Here is a 22,640-nt window from a genome sequence, read left to right as displayed (position 1 = left end):
CATAAAAAATCTTGTTAAATCTCTCATTATATTTTACCAAATTGCCTCTCCACACAGGGAAACCACTAATGCTCCTTTGCAGAAGTAAATGAGGTCTGTCCCTCTGTATCCTCACACCACATGAATAGTTCTATTTTTTAATCTAATGTAATAGGCCACAAAAAGTTGCATTTAATTGCTAGAGGGAATACCCTCTTTTTTGCATCAAATGGGCTTTTGTACTTCTATGAATTACCTGTGTATGTCTTTTGCTTGTATTTATTTTTCTTTAGGGCATTCGTATTTCTTATTAATCTTTACAATTCTTTATAGGATAAGAATATTTTATTTCAAGGGTCACTTTAGGATTGGCTGACTACCTGCTATTTCTAAGAAAACTCTCATAAATGAACTTCCTCTCCAGGCTTCTCTGGACTGAGGAAAGGAAGTCCCTCCAGTCTCCTGAGCAGACTTCTCAGCAAGGAGAAGATAGTCCTGGGAGAGTCCTGTTCAAATGGGAATGCAAAAGCTCTGCCCAGACATGAGGAATCCCAGATCACAGGAGGACCCAGAATGGATCCCTCATCAAACTACCATTCTATTTAAATAGGCTTCTCCTGGGATGTGACCCCCAGAGAGGGGAAGGAGGGCATGGGGGAGAGGGAGAATGCTTTGGAAAGTAGGGAGATAGAGAAGGGCGGAATAGTGCATGGGCATATGCTTGCTGAATGCTATGAAAGAAACTACCCAATGCCTTCCACCAGCTCGGAGGGAGCTGACTTACCGCCAGGATCCTCTTCTCTCCCTCTTCTGCTACACAGGGCCACCAGCCCTTCACTGTCTTCTGCTCAAAGAGGGACACAAACCATTCTGGGTGGAAAGTGTCATCTAGCTGGTCCAAGGAGCACTTTTCAGCTGTCTTGGCTGGCTTGGGCATGCGGTTGAGATCCAGCTGCAGGGAGCCTGTGACACAGAGGTGTTCTTTGGCCAAGGATGCCTTAATCTCTGCCAGCCTAGGGCTACCCAGGGGCAGGAAGGTTCAAGAAAAACTCACTGCCATCTCCTCAGCTTCTAGTCATGGCTTAGCTGTGGGTCAGGTTCCACAAACTCTCCATTTCCTGTCTTCTCTACATGCTTCCCAGCCATCTACCCAGGTACCTTGTGTCCATTTACCCACCATACTCATCTCCCTGAATGAGGTTACCCACCTCTGTATACAAATCCACTCACTCCATTGTCCAGATACATCTACCTACTAATTTTAAAAATTATTTTTACAGTACCTATCATAAAATTTATCATTTTAACCATTTTGAATGTATAATTCAATGGTACCAACTACAGTCACAATGTTGTCCACTATGTCTCAAGTTTCCATTCCCAAGCAGAAACTCGATCAAGTGACAGTCCTTACCTCGCTCTCCCCTCAGCCTCTGGAAACCTGTATCCTACTTTCTAACACCATGAATTTGCCTCTTCTAAATATTTCATATGAGTCTATGGCCATACCATGCTGAACGTGCCCAATCTCATCTAAATATTTCATCTGAGTAGAATCATGTTTGTCTTCATGTATCTAGTTCATGTCACTCAGCGTAAAGTTCACCCACATTGTAAGTCAGCAACATTCCTGTCATGGCTGAATTATATTCAATCATATGTGCATAGCACATTTTATCTATCCATTCATATGTTGATGGACACTAGAGCCTTTTTTTTTTCTGATCCTGGGGTTTCTGGGTGGTATCCCTGAGCCTCTTTGTGTTGAAGGCTAGCACTCTACCACTTGAGCCACAGTGCCACTTCTGACTTTTTCTAAGCAGTTTATTGGAGATTAGAGTCTTATAGACTTTCCTGCCAGGTCTGCCTTCAAATCAGATCCTCATATCTCAGCCTGCTGAGTCAATAGGATTCTAGGTGTGAGCCACCAGCGCCTGGCTAATTTGAGTCCCTTTTTCTTCTATTGTGAATACCGCTGCAGTGATTTTTAGTGATTTGGGATAGACACCTAAAAATACAGTTTCTGGGTAATATGTTAGCTTTGTGTTCAGCTTTTGGAGGAGTCATCAAGCTGTTTACAATCACGCCAACAATGTGCATGTGTTTGAGCTCCTCCACATCTTCACCAACACTTGTTACTTTATTAGTATTGCTGTTCTACTAGGTTGAAAAATCTCCTGTATCTCCTTCATTGGCCTCTCCCATCTCCCCACTTAGTCATCCAGATATTCTATCTGTTCAACCTAAAAGCCATCATTGTTTTCCTGTCCAATTCCAGCCATTGGTTTAAAACATATGAAAATGCCTGTGCTTAATCTTTGAATCTTTGACCTACACAAAGAGAGCAATCTTAAGTGGTTTCACCTAATCCAACTACAATAATGTGGTAGAGGCAATGACTGTGGAGCACAGGCTACTGAAGGGATTAAATGAGAAAAATAAACTTTTTAAAAACGTTTTCTGTCTGAAGCCAAATTAAGGGAATCCTTGAACACTGTGGAAAGGAGACTGGAGTTCTTCAGAATACAATGCTCAGTTATTGCAGCTGAGCGTCGAACCTGTTATTTTCTAGTTTTCTTGCCTTCTATTTATGCATTCATCTTCTTCAACTTTTCCATATCGTTTCATAGCTACTAATCTTGAACATTAATAACCATTACACCTTTGATCCATTTGTTCAACTCTACATCCCCATTCATTTATCTATCCACTTACACTTCCATCTGTCCAGTGCAAAGAAATGTTAATTCTTCACTTAAACTATGATCCCAATATATTAATTAAATATGGTAGTGTACTCATTAAGAAATAATCTTTAGCGTGGCACAGGTGGCTCACACCTATAATCCTAGCTATTCTGGAGGCTGAGATCTGAAGATTGTGGTTCGAAATCAGCCAGGGCAGAAAAATCCATGAGACTCTTATCTCCAATTAACTAGAAAAGCTGGAAGTGGAGCTGTGGCTCAAGTGATACAGCACTAGCTTTAAGCAAAAAAGCTGCAAGACATTGCCCAGACCCTGAGTTTAAGCACCCAGATGGGAGGGAGGGAGGGAGGGAGGGAGGGAGGGAGGATTGCTCTTTATTCCTTTCATCCCCTAGAAACCTGTATTCTACAATCACACACAGACACATACATATATTGCACACACACAAACACATGCATATTGTCCTAGTATAATCTATATAAATACTGTATGGAAACAGAATTATATCTAGGTGGTAAGATTAGAGATTCTTAATTATTGCCTTTGAAAATCCAAAAAGCATCATATATTCAGCAGATATAAGACAATGAAAAACATAGTATAAGGGTGGAAAAGAGACATAAAAGTAGTTTTTGTTAATTTATTAAGTTTGATTCTGTGTGTGTGTACTGGTCCTCAGGCTTGAACTCAGGCCCTGGGCACTGTCCCTGAGCTTTTTTGCTCAAAGCTAGGGCTCTACTACTTGAGCCACAGCTCCACTTTTGGCTTTTTAGTGGTTAACTGGAGATGAGAGTCCCACAGACTTGCTGCTACCTTCAAATGTTCATTCTCAGGTCTCAGCCTCTGAAGTAGCTAACATTACAGGCATGAGCCATTGGTACCAGGCCTTAAGTTTGATTTTTACAAAGGATGAGCCTGTTTGTCTTTATTTTTAATATTGCTTACTCATTCAGTAAAAATGCAACTTCTTTGTTTTTCTTTAGAAAATTAGATTTATAATGCCTAATTCCATAAGGAATAGATTGATGCCAAAAATGTAAGTCCTTAAATAAAAGCATTTCATAAAAATTAGAAATTAAATAAAAAGGGGAGAAATTATTTGCAACATGTTCTCAATATATAAAATACTCTGAAAACCAATAATAAAAATGAACATCCCCAAACCATGATTTTTAAAAAGGATCACCAATAGTAAGAATGATAGATGTATATTAAGCTCTAACTGGTAAGTAATAAATACAAATTAAAAGTAAAATGAGATACGCTGGTGGAAAATTTTTTTAATGTAACAGTGATAGTAAAAGTTTAGGAAAAATGATACCCTTGTGCAAACAGCACACAGGTAGAAATGTTAACAAGTAAAATATTTCTGAAAGAAAATTGAATAAAATATTTCAAAGTTATTCAAATGCACAGACTAACTAATCTACTTCATAAAGTTAAGAAAAACTGTGGGAAATAGGTCCAAAGATGTGTACCCGTGGTGTCACCTCCAAAACCCTGAAGAGAGTTAAAGTAAGCTAAGGTCAACAGGACTTGTCTGCCCAATGGACCATCAGGCTAGCTTTAAGGGCAGAGACATAGAGGTCACAGTAGACAGGCGTCTGCAGACCAGGATGCTCGTGAAATACTAAGTTCTCCCCAAATCAGGATACGCTACAGTATGTGTAAGATAAACCCATCCACATACTAAATAATAAGTGGATTATGTCATATATACATGAAATGCCTATATGATACATATGTAAATGCCTTTATATCTTGAATAATAAACCATTGTATGTGCCAAGACGTTCCTGGAGGTTATCTCTGTGTGATAACATTAATGGGGGGAAGAAGTATTACTTTTATTTTATCCATATTTTTCTAATATTCTCCAAGAATCTTATACAGAATAATAAGTCACAACATCCAAACCTGGTGGCATCATCTTCTTGTCTGAGTCTTTTACAATGAGTCCTGCAGAAGTTCTATGTTCTGTGACAAGAGAGGGGTGGCAGGCTTGGGGACAGGGAGAGCAGCCTATGCCCTCAGAACACCCCTGCTCGACAAGGGCTCAGCAAGGACCAACTCCCTTTTCTGTTCAGCGAAGGATGGTGCAGTCATCCACCCAAAGCCATCCTGGTCCCAGGTAGCCAGGCCTCCTTACTTCCTGCAATGTCTTTCTCATGGGGTTACTTTTTTTTTTAATTGTAAAATTCATGAAACCTAGAATGCCACACTTCAGAAGTAATATTCACAGAGTTTGGTGAAGTTTGTTTCAGAAGTTTTTTGTTTGTTTTGTGTGTGTGTGTGTGTGCACGTGCATGCTTGTGCATGTGTGTGACACTCCTGGGGTTTGAACTCAAGATGTGGGCACTGTCTTGGAGCATTAGTGCTTAAGGATAGCACCCTACAACTCAAGCCATAGCTCCACTTCTAGACTAGTCACAATTATGTAGTCTTTACACCATCTATTTCCAGAACATTTTCATCATCCCCAAAACAGCCCTCCTGTGTCCATTAGCAGCTCTCCTCCCTCCCCTGCCTCATTAATGAGCTCTCCCTCTCTGTGTATTTGCCTAGTCCAAACACTTCATAGACATGGATTTGTATAACATGTGTCCTTCCGTTTTTTTAGCCCCCCTCCCCCCTACACACACACAGGATGAGACCCTCGACTTTAGAGGTTCCTTCAGCCTAGACTGGAGTGAGGTGGAAACATCCTGTCTAGCATGAGGCTGGGAAGCCATGAAAACTGGCACAGAGGTACCCTGAAAACTGTGCTCCCCTCTCTTTCTTCCCTCCCAGAGCCCCACCATCCAACCCAGCCTGCAGCTGACACCACTCAAGGCCATTCTGCCCACTCTGACACTGCTATGTTCCATGCTTCACTCAGAGGCAGGACCTGGGTTACAAAGCTCCCTACAGGCACAAGGCAGGGCCACTCCTCCTGCTGGGCTTTTCAAGCATGCACACACACAGCCCCTGATAAGCAACTCACAACTGACCAGAAAGGAGGCTCACCCAGAAAATCATCAAAGGAGAACTTGTCATTGTCCCAGATCTGGAACACCACGCGTGCTGGGATTTTGCTCTCAGTCTTGTCCAGACTCCAAAAGGCATCCTAACCCAGAGAAGGAATAGAGAATGGAGTGTGCAAGCAAAGTTAGAGGCTGGGGTCTCTTCAGCCTGGAAAAGATAATGAATGGGATATTCCCTGAGGGTCTGGCCAGAGCCAAGTCTTAGAGGGAAAGCTGGGAATCCAAGGCAAGTAGCTTGTTCAAGGTCACAGGACAGGAAGTGGTAAGCTGAGATTCAAACACACACAGTCAAGTTGCAGAGGCCTGCAGCTCTGTTCTGCACATGTGATGACCCTTGGCGACATCGCCAAGGGCTGGCTGAGAACCTGGGGGTCTCCTACTCACCTTGGAAATAACTGTGGCCCATGACTGGTAAGGAACTCGCACTAAGACAGGAACCCCAGCAACTCTGTCCCCATCACCTCTACCTCTAAGAGCCTGCGTAGGGCTAGAAGGAGAAGAGGGTACTTCTCTCCCTCACACCAGCTCCAGCAGCAGCCAGGTCTTCAGTCGCTTCCTTCAGGGGCCCCATTGAACATGAGGGGGGGTGACAGACCTGAGTCCAGCCACATTCAACCTGAAGGTCAGTCACACTGACTCATTTCTGCTCTCTCACTATGGTTTGATCTGAGCAGGTAGCAAAGACAGGAAACACTCTGGCCAGTGTAGCAGGCAGTGGAGATGAGTTTCTCTTGAGGAACAGGCTCCATAGGATGGGGGAGACCTGCTGACCACAGGTTAGTCTGGCTCTAGATGCCCAGTAAACAGTTTTGCTTTCTAACCAGGCTGTGAGGGCTACGTGGCCACCACAGTCTCCACAGCCAGTTGTGCAGATGCCACCACCATACTCCTAATCAAACACCATGAGCACTGCCAGTGAGAGGCTATAGCCACATTCTGGATGGCTGTCTAGATTGCTGAAGGCAACGCCCCCTTTCCAGGCCCAGCCTCTCTGCAGCCTCCTGCAGGTGTCTTCTTCCTCTGGCCAGCTTTTATGGCCAGCTCCAGGCCCGCCTGGCCTGCAGGGCTGCCAGCAACCTCCATTCTTCAGGCCAGCCTGGTTTATGGGCTCAGTAATGAGCCAGAGGTTCAAACAGCCCCTGGTGAGAGCAGCTGGGAGGGGGCTCCAGTTTGAGGAATGAGCCCCCTTCCCAGGTCCCAGGCGCTCATTATGCTCCTGGCCTGGGCCCTTTTACTAGCTGTTTATTTGCAGGGTGGGTGCCTGACACACAGGCAGGCCCCGGTGGGTGTGCTGGACTCCAGGTGGGGAGCCCAGCCGGGACAAGCAGCGGTGGTTCAAAGCAGCTGGATGAAAGGAAACCTTGTACTTTACAACAGTCTCGTCTGGTTAATGGGGTCCCTGGAGGGACTGCCTGCCAGAAGCCCTGAACCCCATGGCAGAGAGCTGGCTCTGCAGCAGGCCCAGTGAACCCAACAGCTGTTCAGTCCATTCATTAAGCCACCTCAGACCCATCCTCCAGTCCAGACCGGCTAATTGGTGCCCTGTGGGGATGGCTCCACCTGCTTCCCAGGGTCCCTTCTACCCCAGAGGTGTCCACTGGCTCTCTTGCCCACTTTGCTGCCTCCAGAGTCACTCTAGAACCTTCTCAGACCTTCCAGCCACCCTCTCTCCCCAGACCTGGGGTGAGGAGGAACCTGTTTTCCCAATGGTGCCTCTCCTTAACACCTTGACCTCTTCTCTTCTCCACCCCACTCCCCTGCTGACTTCTTCTCCAAGCCTAGTTATCTGTCATGGAGCCAACCAGACCTTTTCCTTTCCCTCCATCCTCAGCCCCTGAAGCTTCTCCTGTAGGTCACCAACTCCCCTCTTCTTCATCAGGGCCTTCAATACAGAGACATACTTCATAGGTGACTGAATAGTGCATGCCAATTCTGAATTAGTACCTGCAACTAGGCTGCAGAACTATCAACTAGCTTTTCTCTGTGCCTCTACTGAGTCTTCTCCTCTCCTCACTCCTCTCTCCTCTCTTCTTCTTCTTCCTTCTCTTCTCTCGTCTCTCCTCTCTCTCTCCCCCTCTCTCTCTCCCTTCATAACAGCTATTTTACCTTTTCCACTTGTCTCAAATCACCTGCCACAGTGTCAGATTCTCCTCTGACTTTATAGAATAAGGGTTGTCCTGAGTCACTTGAGCAGTCAATGTGCATCTCTCAGCCTCAATTTCCTCATCTATGCCCAGCCCCTCACAGGACTCAGTGAATTCCAGAGATGTACAGAATGCTTTGACCCTCTCCTTGGCCACTTCTGGTTCCAATTTTCCAGTCTGTGCCCACAGCAGAGGCAAGGGGGGACTTGTTTGAGGTGATATATTCTACACTCAGACAGACTCAGTGTCTTCTTTATTATGGAAACAAGCTGGCGATAGACAAACATGCCTTACAAAGGCTAAGAAGATTAAACCTACAAACAGCCTGGGTTTCCCTTGAGTTCACAGAATTTTGTTGCTAAATTCTACTTTCAAGTGAGCACTACACAGAAATTCCAGGATGAAACAAATTCCTAATCTTTGCTTATTCCACATTTTCTTTTGTTTGATAGTCTCAGAGTGTTTGGTGGAACATTCTGATTTCTCTGCTGTGCAGACGATCCTGTGTGCTGGGTTGGAAAGGATCGGGGGAGAGGAAGCAATGAATTGAGAAGGATGAGGTAGCCAAATACATATGTGTATTTCCCTTAGTGAAACCACACAGCCAATCAGAAGAAAGACATTACAGAGGCCAGGCTGGAAGTCTTAAGCCATGTTCAGATGGCTCAAGCAGAGAGGCATTTGCTCATTGAGCAGGAGAGTGCCCGCAGGTGTCAATGAATGCCAGGCAGAACAGAGGTAGCTGGAAGCTCCAACAGGTCTTTGTACCACTGTCTCCTCCATTATGCCCTGGTGGCTGCTTCCTAAGGACACACCAGGTGTCCTCAGACTCCCCCAGTTTAATGATACCAAGTTCAAGGCCCAGATGAGACCTAAGCTAGGAAAGGCCAAGATACAAACCTGAAGATCCACATATCTTCTGATCCCCACTGACTGAGGTTTACTTGTCTCTCAAGTACCTTTAGCTCAAGCAAGAATTTGGTAGAGAACAGCAGCAGTTCAGACCTCGAAGGGAAGTGTCTTACCCAGTGCCTGTCCAGACAGTGACCACCAGACACAGTTGTGGGAGTCCTCGGCAGCCAGAGGAACTTAGCCAAACTACTCCCAGTCCTATAGACAACCTAACTAGGCAGCCTTTGGGGAAGCTCCCTGACTAGGTCCAGCCCTTGGCCTAGTTTTGTGCCAGTACTGGGACTTGAACTCAGAGCACTTTCACTTGGCTTTTTGCTCAAGGCTCATATTTTACCATTTGAGCCAGGCATTTTGTCGGTTAGAGATGAGTCTCATGGACTTTTCTGCCAAGGCTAGCTTTGAATTTTGAGCCTCAGAGCGCAGGCTCGTGAGTGGCTAGCATTACAGGCCTGAACCACTAGCATCAGGCTTTCCTTTGCCTCTCACTGATGACCACAGTAGGCTCTACTTTTCCTCCTCAGGTCCAAGACCATTCTTGCTGCTTGCTTTGTCTAGGATAGGGAGGAAGACAGTGGTTATAGGATTTGGACTTACTACAGATGATGGATGTGTGGTTGTCATGACACTGGTAATGGTGATAGTGATGAAAGAGGAAGAAGAGGCTGAGTATGGAGATAATGGTGACTGTTTTTCAAGTAATGACAGCTAGGATAGGGGTTGTTGGGAGTGTCAACAATGATGGGGCAGTGCTTTCTGTGACACTGGAAGTGAGGGAACAGAGGTGGTAAGGTCTCACAGGAGAGGTAAAGTCCCAGGACCAAGTCACAAGGACTGAGGAATGCTTACCTTCTTGGCAATGGAGCAGACTTGCTCGGCTGGCAGGTAGTCGAAGGGGAACACAAACCTCCAATTGAAGTTACCCTCGCCACCCAGGGAGCGATAGTGCACATCTGTCTTCTGTTTGTGTTCTTCAAAGCCCACCATCCAACTAGACACATGGTAAAGGACATTTCTCATTACAGCTCTACCACAATGTACATCCTCCATGTGGGCCAACAAGGAATAACAAAAGTGAAGGAATTTAGTATATGCTATTGTAAACAGAATTTCCAGGAAATTTATATGAGGCACAAAATACGACATCCATCACAAAACATTCTAACTTCTCAGACACTACCCAGGGGCATCCAGGGGCATCATCCATTTTAGTCCAAAGATGAAGACAGAAGAGAAAATCTGGTGGGAGGACCATTCCCCAAAGGCAGAGAAGATACCCTAGTCAATCCTCTTTCAAAGCTTCCTGTTCTCCCTTCCCCTTCAGCAGAGTCCTGGGCTTTTCCAGCTCCCTACCCTTTCACATAAATGTCACTCATCTTCTCCCCAGTGAGGCTGAGGTCATCCAGGATCACATCTTTGGTATTCCAGACAATACAGCGCAGGAAAAACCTGAGGCAGGAGAAGAGGAGAACAACTCAAATTTGCAAGCCTTTCCCACCAAAGGGGACACTCTTGGCTGAGCAGCTGGCTAGTCCAAGAAGACCTAGTACCCACACTTGGTCAGGCCCAAACAGGCCCAAACAAATGCTGTGTCCTGAGATGCATGTGACACAAATCCTGGCCAATGGGTGACCTTCTGGCCCCACCCACATCTGGCTCAGACCCTCCTGTCTCCAGCTTAGCTTGAGCCTGTGGCTGGGCCAGTCACCTTCTGGCTTTCCGAGGAGTGATATTGAAGGGAGGTCCAGGCCGCCCCAGAGCCTTTGGAAACAGGTCGATCCACATCTGCAGCTTCCCCTAAGGAGACAGGAGTTCATTCTCATTATCCTTTCCATTCAACCCACATATACTACATGCTGCTCTATGCCAGGAAGCCAGGAAATAGAGCTGAGGAAACCCAGGCCTTCCAGAGGAGGCTCATGGCTCTGTAGCAGAGGGACCCTAAACAGGAACTGGTGGGGCTGATCACAGAAATTAAGCCCACTGTCCCACAGGCCATTGATGTATGCAGGTTTCTCAAAGATGGCAACCTGTAATCCATGCTTTAGTGTGCCTGAGGATTGGTACATGCAACTCAGTAAAGGGTTGGAGAACAGGGTTTAACTACAAGGGCTCAGAAGGTCTCTATATAGAAGCCACTCTCCCTGTCCACCTGGAACCCATCCTCCCCATCTGCATATGGTTTGAGATTACTTTCCCCATCTTAAGGATCCAGGATTGAAGTAATTTGGTGAAGTCACTCGTGCAAGGTCATAGGTTGAAGACCAAGAAGCTGGTCCTCAAATCAGCTATGTTAATTTGGGGGGCCAGTAGCCCTGCCCCCTAGCAGGGAGAGATTACTTCTCACAAGGGCATCTTCAGGGATCATGTTGGCCCTTCTCTACCTGAAACCTTTCCTCTCCTCCAAAGATCAGCTATGAGTGGTGCTCTCTAACAAGCCTTCCCTGGTCAGTCTCAAGCCTGCTATGTGCTCACACTCCCCTCTGTATGAGAGGCTTCCCCTGCCTTTCTCTATAGATCTCTGCCATTTCATCATGGGGTGCTGGGCCCATTCTCTAAACTACTGCAATCCATGGGGTAGAGGGGCAGCTGAGACAGAGCCATGGACCAATTCAAAGATGGGTATACTCTGAGTCAGGGGTGAGATAGTGATCTTCTGGAAGACAGAGGGAAGAGCTAGGCCTACATGTGGACTAAGTTCTGCTGGCCTTGTTCTCTGGCCCTGAGGGCCAGAGGTGACCATGGAGGCCAGGCTCTCAGATCCCTTCATAGGTCAGCTTTGGTGACCATCCAGACTCTGAAGATACAGGCCAAGGAGAGAATGGCCAAATCCCCAAGTCCCTAGTAGGTCCTCTAGGTGTTTATACTACTCTTGGGTAGGGCTTCCCAGGGTTCAAGGACTCTCTAGAGCCCAAAGTTCAAGATTCCACCTGCTCGATGTCTGGCTGCAGGGGGCTGTAGAGGGGCCGTGACTCCACGTGCTCAGGGACCAAGCCTTGCTGCTGAAGGACGTGCAGAGCCAGACGCTCCTCCACTGGACCCAGGTGTGGATTCGGGATCCTGCCAGCATCTGTTTCAAACCAAGAACAAAAGGCTGTGAAATGTATGAGAGATGGAAAGGTAGTCTAGTGGACAGATTAAGTGGGACTGCCTGGTGGATATGGGAAGCCCCTCTCCCCCACAGCCTCGTCGAGCCCAGATCTTTGCTCTGGTCCTGTATCTCACTTACTGTAAAGGAAATCTTATCATATACTGGCTTAAAATTACTATTTCCCCATTTCCTTTTTTTCATATCAAGCTATGGTTCCCCCCATTCAGCCATTCTCTCCTTGGCCTGTATCTTCAGAGTCTAGGTGGTCACCAAAGCTGACCTATGAAAGGATCTGAGGGCCTGGCCTCCATAGTCACCACTGGCCCTCAGTGCCAAGGAACAAGGCCAGCAGCAACTTAGTCCATATGTAGGGCCTAGCTTCTGCCTTCTATCTGTCTTCCCCTGCTCAGAGGGATTCACCACAAACTTCTCTTAGTTACTCTTACATTGGTTTATAAACCAGTAATATTTCAGCATAGTAGTAATAGAGATCTAAGGTTAGAAACCATTATTTTAAGATTTACCTAAAGTAAAACTATAGACCTATGAAGAAAAAAGAGATAATATTCAACTTAGACAACTTCTCTACTGCAACAAGTAACACATTCTTTCAGTGAGCCTGTTTCTTAGTTATCAGTCAATGGAGACACCATGGGACTCTCTGAAGTGGTCTGGATGCCTGCAAATCCTGAGGGCTAAGATTCCTAAACTGGAGGTTTCAGGTGGTTTGTGGCCATGGCAATTTTTCTAAGAGCTCCACAAATCTACATGTCCACCAACAATTGCTGTACATGGGATATGTATATGGCACCTCTGTGTGTTATTACTTTTCAAATATATGCTGGTCAAGTCAGTGCCATCGCTTCTAACAGGGCACTTCTGGAAACTTCTTCCTGTTTCTCATCACACAAATCCTCCTTGTCTACGAAGGGCTGCCCCTTCCAGGAAGTCTTCCCTGGATGCTCACAACCTTGAGCCTCAGTGATCTGTATCCCCCAGTTCTGGTGGCTTCATGTTATTAGTTCTATGCTCTGTTCATAAAAGTCATTCCAGAACTAGCCATAATAGCAGCAGTAACAGAAAACACTTCTAGAATGTTCTTCACAAGTATTCACACATCCAGTCCTCACAAGAACCCTAGAAGCTAAGTGTGGCTGATTTCCCCTTCCATGGATGTGAAACCTGAAGCATGAGAAGCCCCACACCTGGGCAGCAGGGCAGCCGCGCTCCCACGTTCACCTAGGAAATGTGTGTGACTGGCACAATCACATCTTTCTTCCCCCTCATGCCTCCTAGTGCAGTTTCTGCCTGCCAGGAAATACATTGGGGATTGATGTCATGCATGTGCAAAAGCCTAGCCTGCCAGCCAGAAACTGGAACCTGGAGTCCCCTGTGTCATTGGTTTTGACTTAGAGGTGATGATGATTTGTGTCCCATTCAGGTGGGCCAATGAACACCAGCACAGACTCACACATACACACACACACACACACACACATGCATGCACATGCACAAGTGTGCATGTGCACACACACACACATTCACCCACCAGACTTGCCTGACCACCAAAGAAAGGATAAAGAAAAGAGGGGTCCCAAAGGAAGACACGTGGCACCAAAGAGCCAGAAATATGACTCTGAGGCTCCTAGCTGGGTGATGTCTTTGGGTAGGTCATTAACCAGTTCTGAACTCAATAGCCTCATCTATAAAATCAGGCAGATGCTAAACCTTATATATTAATGGCCTGTGCCTTGGTTTCCGGACTAAAGTTGCTCACAGAGCAACAGTTGCCACCAGAGGAAATGAGACTACCACTGAAACAGATGTATGTTCCAGAGGAAAAGAGAAAGGGGGTAAGCCTAATGGTCAAGTCTGGCTCATGACCCGGGAACAGAGGAAAATAGAATGGGGAGAAGGAGGGGACTTGGGCCTGGACCATCAAAGCCATCCTTTCCCTTTCATAACCTCAACACCAGCTCTGACATCAAACATCTCTGAAACAAGCATGAGGCGAGTGGCCAGCTGGGCCTGTAAACACTTCAGGAGAGTCTGGGCTGCTCTGGGTGGGCAACACAGGCCTGTGGGCATCTCAGACACATGGAGAGCAGGTGGCAGGATTTTCAGGCACCAATAAAGAGTAGGCAGACTCTGTGGCAGGGATGGAGACGCTGCAAGGTCTCTGGCCTGCCTTTTGGATGCTTAATCAGCATCAAGCTGACAGGTTAGTGCAATTCAAGTAGAAAATCATTTAAATGTTCTCTTAACTCTGACCAAAGTCTGACCACCAACACCAGAGGACCCTGATCTTGGCTTCAAACTCATCCCAACCTTGTCCTCAGATGAGCCTAAACATGGCCTTGGATATAGTTCTGATCTGATCCCATCCTGACCTATAATTTACAAGTAATATCACACATAGTCCCTCACCCTGCTGCTGTGGGCTTTGCCACTTGGGCTTTAATGATGGAGGAGGGCCTGAGAGAGGGAAGAAAGCTTATCATGGTTTGAGGTGGGAAGTGAGGGAGATCACACAGCAACTCACCTATCTCCTCAATGGTGTACTCTTTATCCTGAAACGTCACTCGGTCTGTCCGATACACAGGGGCCTTGACTCTGTTTTGCTGGCAGAAGAGGTGGAGGAGCTGGGAAGGGCGGAGCTGATCCCTCCACTGGTTTGGTCCAGAGCTGAAGCCCAAGTGGGAAGCAAAGATGAGACATAGCACAGACACTAGTGGTGGTGAACTTTGTGCCCTCACACACAGCTTCACCCACCCTTTATCTGATCCTTCATCATCCTCATTTTTCAGATGAAGAAACTGAGGCCCACAGAAGGAAAGGTCATAATATGTGTGGAAATGGAATCTACATGCTTCCAGTTTCCAGAATTAGAGAACCAGATCCGAACAAGACTGGAGATGGTCAGAAGAGGTGCTGTGAACACCTGAATTCTCCTGAGAAACTATCACAGAATTCCTCCCAAGAATTCTTCCAGCCCAGCTGGAGCCCATGAGCCCAACTGTCTGTCTCCTTCCTTCTCTCCTTCCTTCCCACCCTCTCTTCCCAGGTGCCCAGTCCACTGCCTTACAGAGAACTGGCTTATAACAATGTGATAAAGAGCCCCAACCTTAGAGTCAGATAAGGAGGGCCAAATCTTAATCCCCCATTTACAAACCATAACCTCTCTGAGTGGACAACTTCCTCCATCCCCCCCTCTTTTCTATCCCCACCCTGACCATGGGGTTCAGGAAAGAATGTCTGGGGAGTGTTAAGTCCAGGCTGTATACAGCAGTATTCAATAGACAGAGTGGTTGGTTGTTGAGAAACAGACAGCCTTGAGCACATACACACAGTAGGTCTGTGGGAGTCCACAACGAGCCCCAAACTTAGACAGCAGCCTGTTCTCCAGGTCAATGACTGTCTCCCCAATCTTCTCATCCTTTGAGAGAAGGTCATAGTCATAGAGCGTGATCTTCAGGTCCTTCTCCAGAGGTAGCGTGCAGGTCAGCTCAAACATCCTGCAGGAGGGTAGAGGTCAGGACACTGCCAACCCCTGATGTCAATGGACCCAGCAGGAAGACAAGGGAGCACCAGAGTGAGCCACCCCAGGCGGCTACCCTCCTCAAGTCACACCACCCACAGTGCAGCTGTACTATGGGGGAGGGGGGCATGCACGCACACGTGAGTGAAGTAGAACAGAATGCTAAGACTGAAGTTTCTGTCACAGATACCAGGGACCAAGAGCTGTAAAACTCCAGATCCCAGAGCTCTGGAATTTACTTGCTGTCTAGAGTTGGACTACGCATCCACTTCTGGTGTAGAATGAACAAAGGATTTATGGAAAGATTTCTTGGGAGAGAGCACCTGTGGTGTCTGAACCCCAGCCTCCAACCTCCATAAGGATCAAGATGGAGACAAAAATGGGTTCCTAGGTGGTAGATTCATGCTGACCATCTCTACCCACTGGACCATAGGGTTTCTAGAGTGGCCCCTCCATCCCAAGACCAGGCTACTGCCCACTCACTTTCCAAACACAGGCTCCAGGGTACAGGGGATGTAGTTATCCTGGTCACTCACTGACTTCTTTCCTATGGAGATCTTGATGTAAGGGTCACACTGGAGAAGGACACAGGTACATGTGTGAAATCACTGTCCCAACATGTCTTTGGAGCTTCTTGAGTCCCTTGTAGCCCAAAAGGGTGACGTGCCAGCCATGAGGAAGCTGCAGTGTAGACTGTGTCTGGTCAGGTTGGGAGTCCATTCTGCACACCATACCATAATACTTGGCTGGACATGGGCTTTCCATCTCAGCTCCAGCAGTGAGGCTCTATCAGCACACATGCATTCCCTAGACCTTGCATATGTGTTGGTATAGCCCCAGCTCTTCTTCCCTAAGCCCTCCATACTTCTCATTGGAAGAGCTAAGTTGGACTACAGCCCTATCCTCATACGCATAATACACAGACAGTGTTCTATGTGGAACTAGTCTAAGTGAGGGGAGGGGTCCCCTGTGACCTCTGCTTATCCAGATAAAAGAGAGAAATGACCACCCTTGTCAGCTAGCCGGCCTGGGCCTGTCTCCTAGAGAATACCTATGAGTGACAGCAGCCTTCAGTCAACCTTCCAGAGCAGCTGGAGGCCAGAGAGGGTCCAGTATTAGCCTACCACTAAGAAGGCTTGAAACTCACAGACCTGCTTACTAGCTACATCCTAGCAGCCAACATATGGTATGACTTCTCAGGCTTAAAAAGCAGGGCTGTACACACACACACACACACACACACACACACACACACACACACACACACACACACAGTGTATTGGAACTAGGGAAGGGAAAGGGAATACCAAAATCGAGAGAGAAAGGATAAAAAGACAAACCAATGCAACAGCAATACTTACAAAACTAAATGGTATAAACCAACTTGTACAACTCATTGGGAGGGAGGAAAATGAGGAGGGGGGAGGCAGGGGAAAAATGAGGGAGGATGTAACAAGTTGGATAAGAAATGTACTCACTGCCTTACATATGAAACTGTAACCCCTCTTTACTTCACTTTGACATTAAAGGAAAAAGGTAAGGATGAACCTCATTCTTGTCAGTGAACTCTAGTTGCCCCCACCCCTGCACCTCTGTTTTCCTTTCTCAAACTCTCCTCCATTCCCTACCCATTACTTTTCCAAAGTGATTTCCAGAGTCCTTCCTTCACTGAATCTCCCTCCTCCACCTCTGGCCAGAACAAGGGTGAGACAGCTGTGCCTCTTGCCTCAGACACAAAATTTAAAGGAGGGCTCCAAAACCCAGTCATCAAGCCAAATCATATTTTAAAAATTAAAATCAATGTCATTAGTCCATGATGAACAAAATATCAAAATTCCAAACAAAGACAAGACGAGTCTTCCTGTTTTCTTCTGCCTCTATCTCCATATGGATGGGCATAGCAGTTACTAATCCTGCCCCTTCCCCATCTTCACTTCTCACTATTCATCACTGGAACTCTACAAAGCTCAGCCCCAACCTGCATCTTTAACCGCATTATCTTATACTTTACCCTGGGTCCACACATAAAGGAAGCAATAGTCTTTCAAAGCTTGGCCTATGCTTTGATCCCTTCATAAAATAATACTTTCATTCTCCCTCTGAGTCTATCAAAACTTGTATATTCTTAAAAATTCTATTCTTTCCAGGAAGTCTTCCCTATTTTTCCAAAGTCCTATACCAACTCTGACCTTCTCTGACTCTGTGGAATACTTGATCCCTGACAAAACTCTGTTCTTCATGTATTCATCTGGTTTCCCCAGCTTACTGACAGCTTTCTGGGGCAGATACTATGTCCAGATTTTACAAGTTTTTGTGCCTAGGTGTATTCTTCTGGGGGAACCAAAGTCTTCAGAAATATTACCTTCCCATTGGGGTCCTTGGGCTGGAGGCCAAATGCTCGGACAATATAGATTCGGACCAAGCACTCCTGGGGCCCCTGGGCAGCCAGCTGGTGGAACTGTCTTGGGGGCATGGGAATGGCTGGATCTTCTGGGAGGGGATAAATTTTGAAGAGACCCTAAAACACAGAGGGTTTAACTTTCATTTTTGTCATGATTGTCTCCACACAATAACCATGTGGCAATCAATCTCATCTCTATAAAAAGTTGTCATCATGAAGAACCATCTAGCAGAGCACCATCCCATCACCATCATCATAATCTGCAGCAGTATCACCCCCTCCATCCCTCACGTGGTCACCAATATCAATACAACCCCTCCCATTGCACATTTACTGCGGCAATGCCACCATCTTAGACACACAGGGACATGTCCTCAAAAACTCACCTTAAACTCACCAATGACAGACGGGTCTTCAGTCTCTTCCTGAGTCTTGCCTCGGTAAAGCTTGAAGGTGTTACAGAAATCAGACAAGCCTTCAAAAGCCTCCACATTCTCCAGCTGTGTGTCATAGACCTGTCACACATGGGAATAAGAAGAGGGGACAAGGGTGAGAGAGAGAGGATAGAGGGGCACCAAGGGAAGAAGAAACAGTAAAAGAAGGGAAACATGACAGTGTGCGAATACAGAAAGAAAGAGGGGGCCAGGCACTGGTAGCTCACCCCTGTAATCCTGGCTACTCGAGAGGCTGAGATCTGAGCATTGTGTTTCAAAGCCAGCCCAGGCAGGAAAGGCTCTTATCGCTAATTAACCACCAGAAAACCGGAAGTGGCACTGTGGCTCAAATGGCAGAGCACTAGCCTTGAGCTGAAGAGTTCAGGCACAGTGCCCAGGCCCAGAGTCAAAGCTCCATGACCCAGAAGGAAGGAAAGAAGGAAAGAAAGAAGGAAGGGAGGGAGGGAGGGAGGGAGGGAGGGAGGGAGGGAGGGAGAGGAGGGACGGAGGGAGGGAGGGAGGGAGGGAGGGAAGAGAATGAGTGTTGTAAGCCAAAAAGATACAAATGAACAAAACAGATTTGGAAAGGTGGAGAGCCAAGAAGGAAAAGAGAGAAAAGAAAATGGGAACTAAAGCCCAGTAGAAAGGAATAGGGAAGACATTTGCCCAGTCCATTAGGGAATAGGGTTTTTGAGTTAATTTTCTATGTATCTGAGAACCATATACAAGAGTAGTGTGCGTGTGGGAGTGTGGGGGTGTGGGGTGTGCGCGCACAGGCACGCGCATGCACACCAGTACTATGACTTGAACTCAGAGCCTCATACTCTCTCATTTAACTTGCTTGCTTATTGTTGTTGCTCTATCACTTGCGTCCTATCTCCATTTTGCTGGTTCACAAAGGATGGAGCCTCACAGACTTTTCTGCCCCAGCTGACCTCAAACCATAATCCTGTGATCTTTGCCTCTTTAGTAGATAGGATTCCAGGTATGAGCTACCAGTGTCTGGCAGAGTGATGCATTTTTTAGACACAGTGGCTCAAACTATAACCCTGGCTGCTTGGAAGGTGAAGATCAAGGGACCACAGTTCAAGACTAACCCAAGCATAAACATTTGTAACACTCCATCTTGACCAGTGGCTCATGCTTGTTATTTCAATTACAGAGGAAACACAGTGGCTGGGAGCAACTGCAAGCCCTCCTCATCCCCAGTGGCATGATGGTGTACAAGTCAGAAGATAGCAGTGCATCCTGGCCAGGACATAAAATGAGACCCTACCTCAAAAATACCAGTATAATCAGTGATTTTGAAAAAGTGGTGTGGCTCAAGTAGGAGAGCACCTACCTACCTACCTAGAAAGCACAAGGCCCTAAGTTCAAATCCCAGTATCACTAAAAAATAAAATGCACAGAAAATAACATGTCTTGAGGGTAAGAAGCGTAGTCAGAACTCTATCATTGAAACCAAATAACTTCACAGTTGACCATTCTGGGTCAATTTTTCCTCACACACAGTAAGCTCTTTCAATATGTATACTCATGCATTCAACGAAGTTTAAGTGATGATGTTCATTTGTTTTCATTGTTGGGTTGTCTTCCTCAAAGACTCCAATTATATAAATGTTGGGTCTCCTTTTCTTGCCATCTGCATCTAGCACTTTCTTACTGTTTCTTTTTAATTTTTTTTGTTTCCATTTCATTTTGTTTACTTTTATCCTTTCTTCCCTCTGTGATGAAATGATATGACCCTATGTTCCCATGGGTCTATTCCACCCCACACATGTCCCAATAACACGTGTGTGTACATATATCTATGTATATATGTTACTTATATATTTATATTTATTTATATATGACATATTATATATATATATGACTTTTTTTTGCCAGTCCTGGGGCTTAACTCAGGGCACTGTCCCTGAGCTTCTCTTGCTTAAGGCTAGCACTCTACCACTTGAGCCACAGCTCCCCTTCCAGCTTATGTTTATGTGGTACTGAGGAATCGAACCTAGGGTTTCGTGCATGCTAGGCAAGCACTCTACCACTAAGCCACACTCCTAGCCCCTATATATGACCTTTGAGTTAACACTGCATCATCTTTTTACTCTTACTTCCCTAAATGAGCTTATTTGAGCTAGACTGCTATTTCCTTCATTTCAACTCCAGAAGCAGATTGCATTCTACATACAGGGCTGTGCATGTGAGTCCTGTACAGCTCTACCTTCTCAGCTTCTCTGAAACAACCCAGGTCTAATAGACTTCTGTCATCAACTTGAACTTGTCTCCAAAGGTCTAGTTTTGTTAACAGGTGGAATAATATTCTATTTCTGGTGGAAGAACTATATTTTAAAACTATATGTTATAAAAAAAAAACTTTCAAGCACACAAAAACAAAGGAAGCTAGGTACTGTTGGTTCATGCTTGTAATCCTAGGTATTTAGGAGGTTGAGAGCTGAGGATTATGATTTGAAACCAGCCCAGGCAGAAAGTCCATGAGACTCTTACCTCCAATTAACCAACCAGTCCCCCCAAAAAGCCGGAAGTAGAACTGTGGTTCAAGTAGTAGAGCACCAGCTTTGAGTGAAAAAGCCAAGTAAGAAGCCTAAGGTCCTGGAGTTCAAGCCCTAGTAGCAGCAAAATATAAAATAAAATAAAATATAAAGAGGAGAGCTAACAAACTCTTGCAAACCCAACACCTGTCTCAAATAATTACCAGCCTTCTTCCGTTTGGAAGCCTATCGTGCTGAAGCTTTCTGAGACCTGTTCCCCTTATGCGCTTTCATCATGCTTCATGCATCCTCTCTTCATTTACTGCCTCTATCCAACCTCACTTGTCCTTGAGCAGCCCTTCCTTATATTTTGGAGACTGTGGCTTTTATTTGTTTCCAACTTTTCTGAAAAATGGATTTTGTGGGTTTGAATGATTTCCAAGAGAAAAGAGGGAAAATGCTGACTTATGCAGCCATGTTCATAACTGGAAGTCCTAATAAAATACTTTGTAAATTTCCAAATGGTTGGACTTTTTGTTTAAACTTTTGTTATTAATTTCTCATTTTATTGCATTTTAATCTGCCTGGTATGATGTCTGCTTTTGATAACTTATTGCTAAACTTATATATGATCAAATTTTGTGTGTTCTACGAAGACCAAGAAAAACAAACACTTTTGTTTATTTTTTTTCTGTATTTTAAAGCTACAACTTTACCTTGTTATTCAGCTCTTTTGTTGTCTTATTTATTGACTATTTGGCAAAAAAAAATAAAAACATATTTAAAAATCTTCCTCTTGAACCAGGCACCATTGAACCAGGCTCATATCTGTAAACCTAGCTACTCAGAAGACTGAGATCTGAGGATCATGGTTCAAAGCCAGCCAAAGCAGGAATGTCTGTGAGACTCTTGTCTCCAATTACCCACCAAAAAAAATGCAAGAAGTAGAGTTGTGACTCAAGTGATAAAGTGCTACTCTTGTGCAAAAAAGCTCTGGGACAGTGTCCAGACCCTGAGTTCGAACCCTGTGACCAACACACACACACACACACACACACACACACACACGCATGCATGCACGCACACAATCTTCATTTCAATAATGTTGTGTTTTTATTTGTGGAAGTACTAGTTTATGTACTCTCAATGATATTTTTATTTGAGGAGAATTTTATCTTTTGTATCACTTTAGTTTCTTTTTTTAACTTTTTAAAATTATCTTGTAGTTGTACAAAGGGGGCTCAATTCAACATGTCACTGTACTAGTGCAAAGTATGTTGATCAATATTGTCCCATTTATAATTCTCCCTTATCTTGCTCAATCCCATTCCTCCCCTCAATTTTCATAACCATTTTTGCTTGGATATTTCTAAGCTCTGTAAATCTGTTCACTAAGAAGCATATATTTTATTTATATAAAATCCATTTCCCTGGAAGGACTTGGAAAAAGTTATACTAAGTGAAGTGAGCCAGACCCAAAGAAACATGGACTCTATGGCCTCCCTTATTGGGAATAATTAGTACAGGTTTAGGCAAGCCATAGCAGAGCATCACAAGGCCCAATAGCTATACCCTTAGGAACACATAAGATGATGCTAAGTGAAATGAACTCCATGTTATGGAAACAAGTGATATATCACAGTTGTAACTACTTTCAACGTCCTATGTGTATGTGTAGTTTCTATTATTGATGATGTTCTTATATCACCTTCCTATGGTTGTACCTACACTATCTCTGTAATCTTATCTGAGTATATTGGAAACCGTGTTTACTGGTATTGGAAGTAGGTAATTCAAAGGGAATACCAAATTTGAGAGACACAGGGTAAAAAAAAGAGAAATAACTACAAAAGCAATACTTGCAAAACTGTTTGGTGTAAGTGAACTGAACACCTGGGGGGGAGGGGAAGGGGGGGAGGGAGGGGGGCA

General features: G+C 45.3%; 1 protein-coding gene across 22 annotated transcripts in view; it reads right to left on the bottom strand.

Moving 5' to 3' along the window:
• Dysf (dysferlin) overlaps positions 1 to 22,640 on the bottom strand; it is a 200,501-nt gene that overhangs the window by 5,288 nt on the left and 172,573 nt on the right. For all 22 annotated transcript variants that reach the window (XM_048352710.1, XM_048352719.1, XM_048352716.1 and 19 more), the window contains 11 exons: positions 18,178 to 18,306; positions 17,753 to 17,908; positions 15,874 to 15,965; positions 15,197 to 15,367; positions 14,395 to 14,537; positions 11,692 to 11,831; positions 10,470 to 10,558; positions 10,115 to 10,210; positions 9,611 to 9,752; positions 5,692 to 5,791; positions 764 to 942 (listed from right to left, as the gene is read on the bottom strand). In XM_048352710.1, the coding sequence (XP_048208667.1) occupies positions 764 to 942; positions 5,692 to 5,791; positions 9,611 to 9,752; positions 10,115 to 10,210; positions 10,470 to 10,558; positions 11,692 to 11,831; positions 14,395 to 14,537; positions 15,197 to 15,367; positions 15,874 to 15,965; positions 17,753 to 17,908; positions 18,178 to 18,306 (1,437 nt within the window). The remainder of the gene's footprint in view (positions 1 to 763; positions 943 to 5,691; positions 5,792 to 9,610; positions 9,753 to 10,114; positions 10,211 to 10,469; positions 10,559 to 11,691; positions 11,832 to 14,394; positions 14,538 to 15,196; positions 15,368 to 15,873; positions 15,966 to 17,752; positions 17,909 to 18,177; positions 18,307 to 22,640) is intronic.

Source organism: Perognathus longimembris, chromosome 8 (genome assembly GCF_023159225.1).
Source record: "Perognathus longimembris pacificus isolate PPM17 chromosome 8, ASM2315922v1, whole genome shotgun sequence".
In the NCBI taxonomy this organism is placed as follows: Eukaryota; Metazoa; Chordata; class Mammalia; order Rodentia; family Heteromyidae; genus Perognathus; species Perognathus longimembris.
This window is presented reverse-complemented; position numbering and strand designations above follow the sequence as displayed.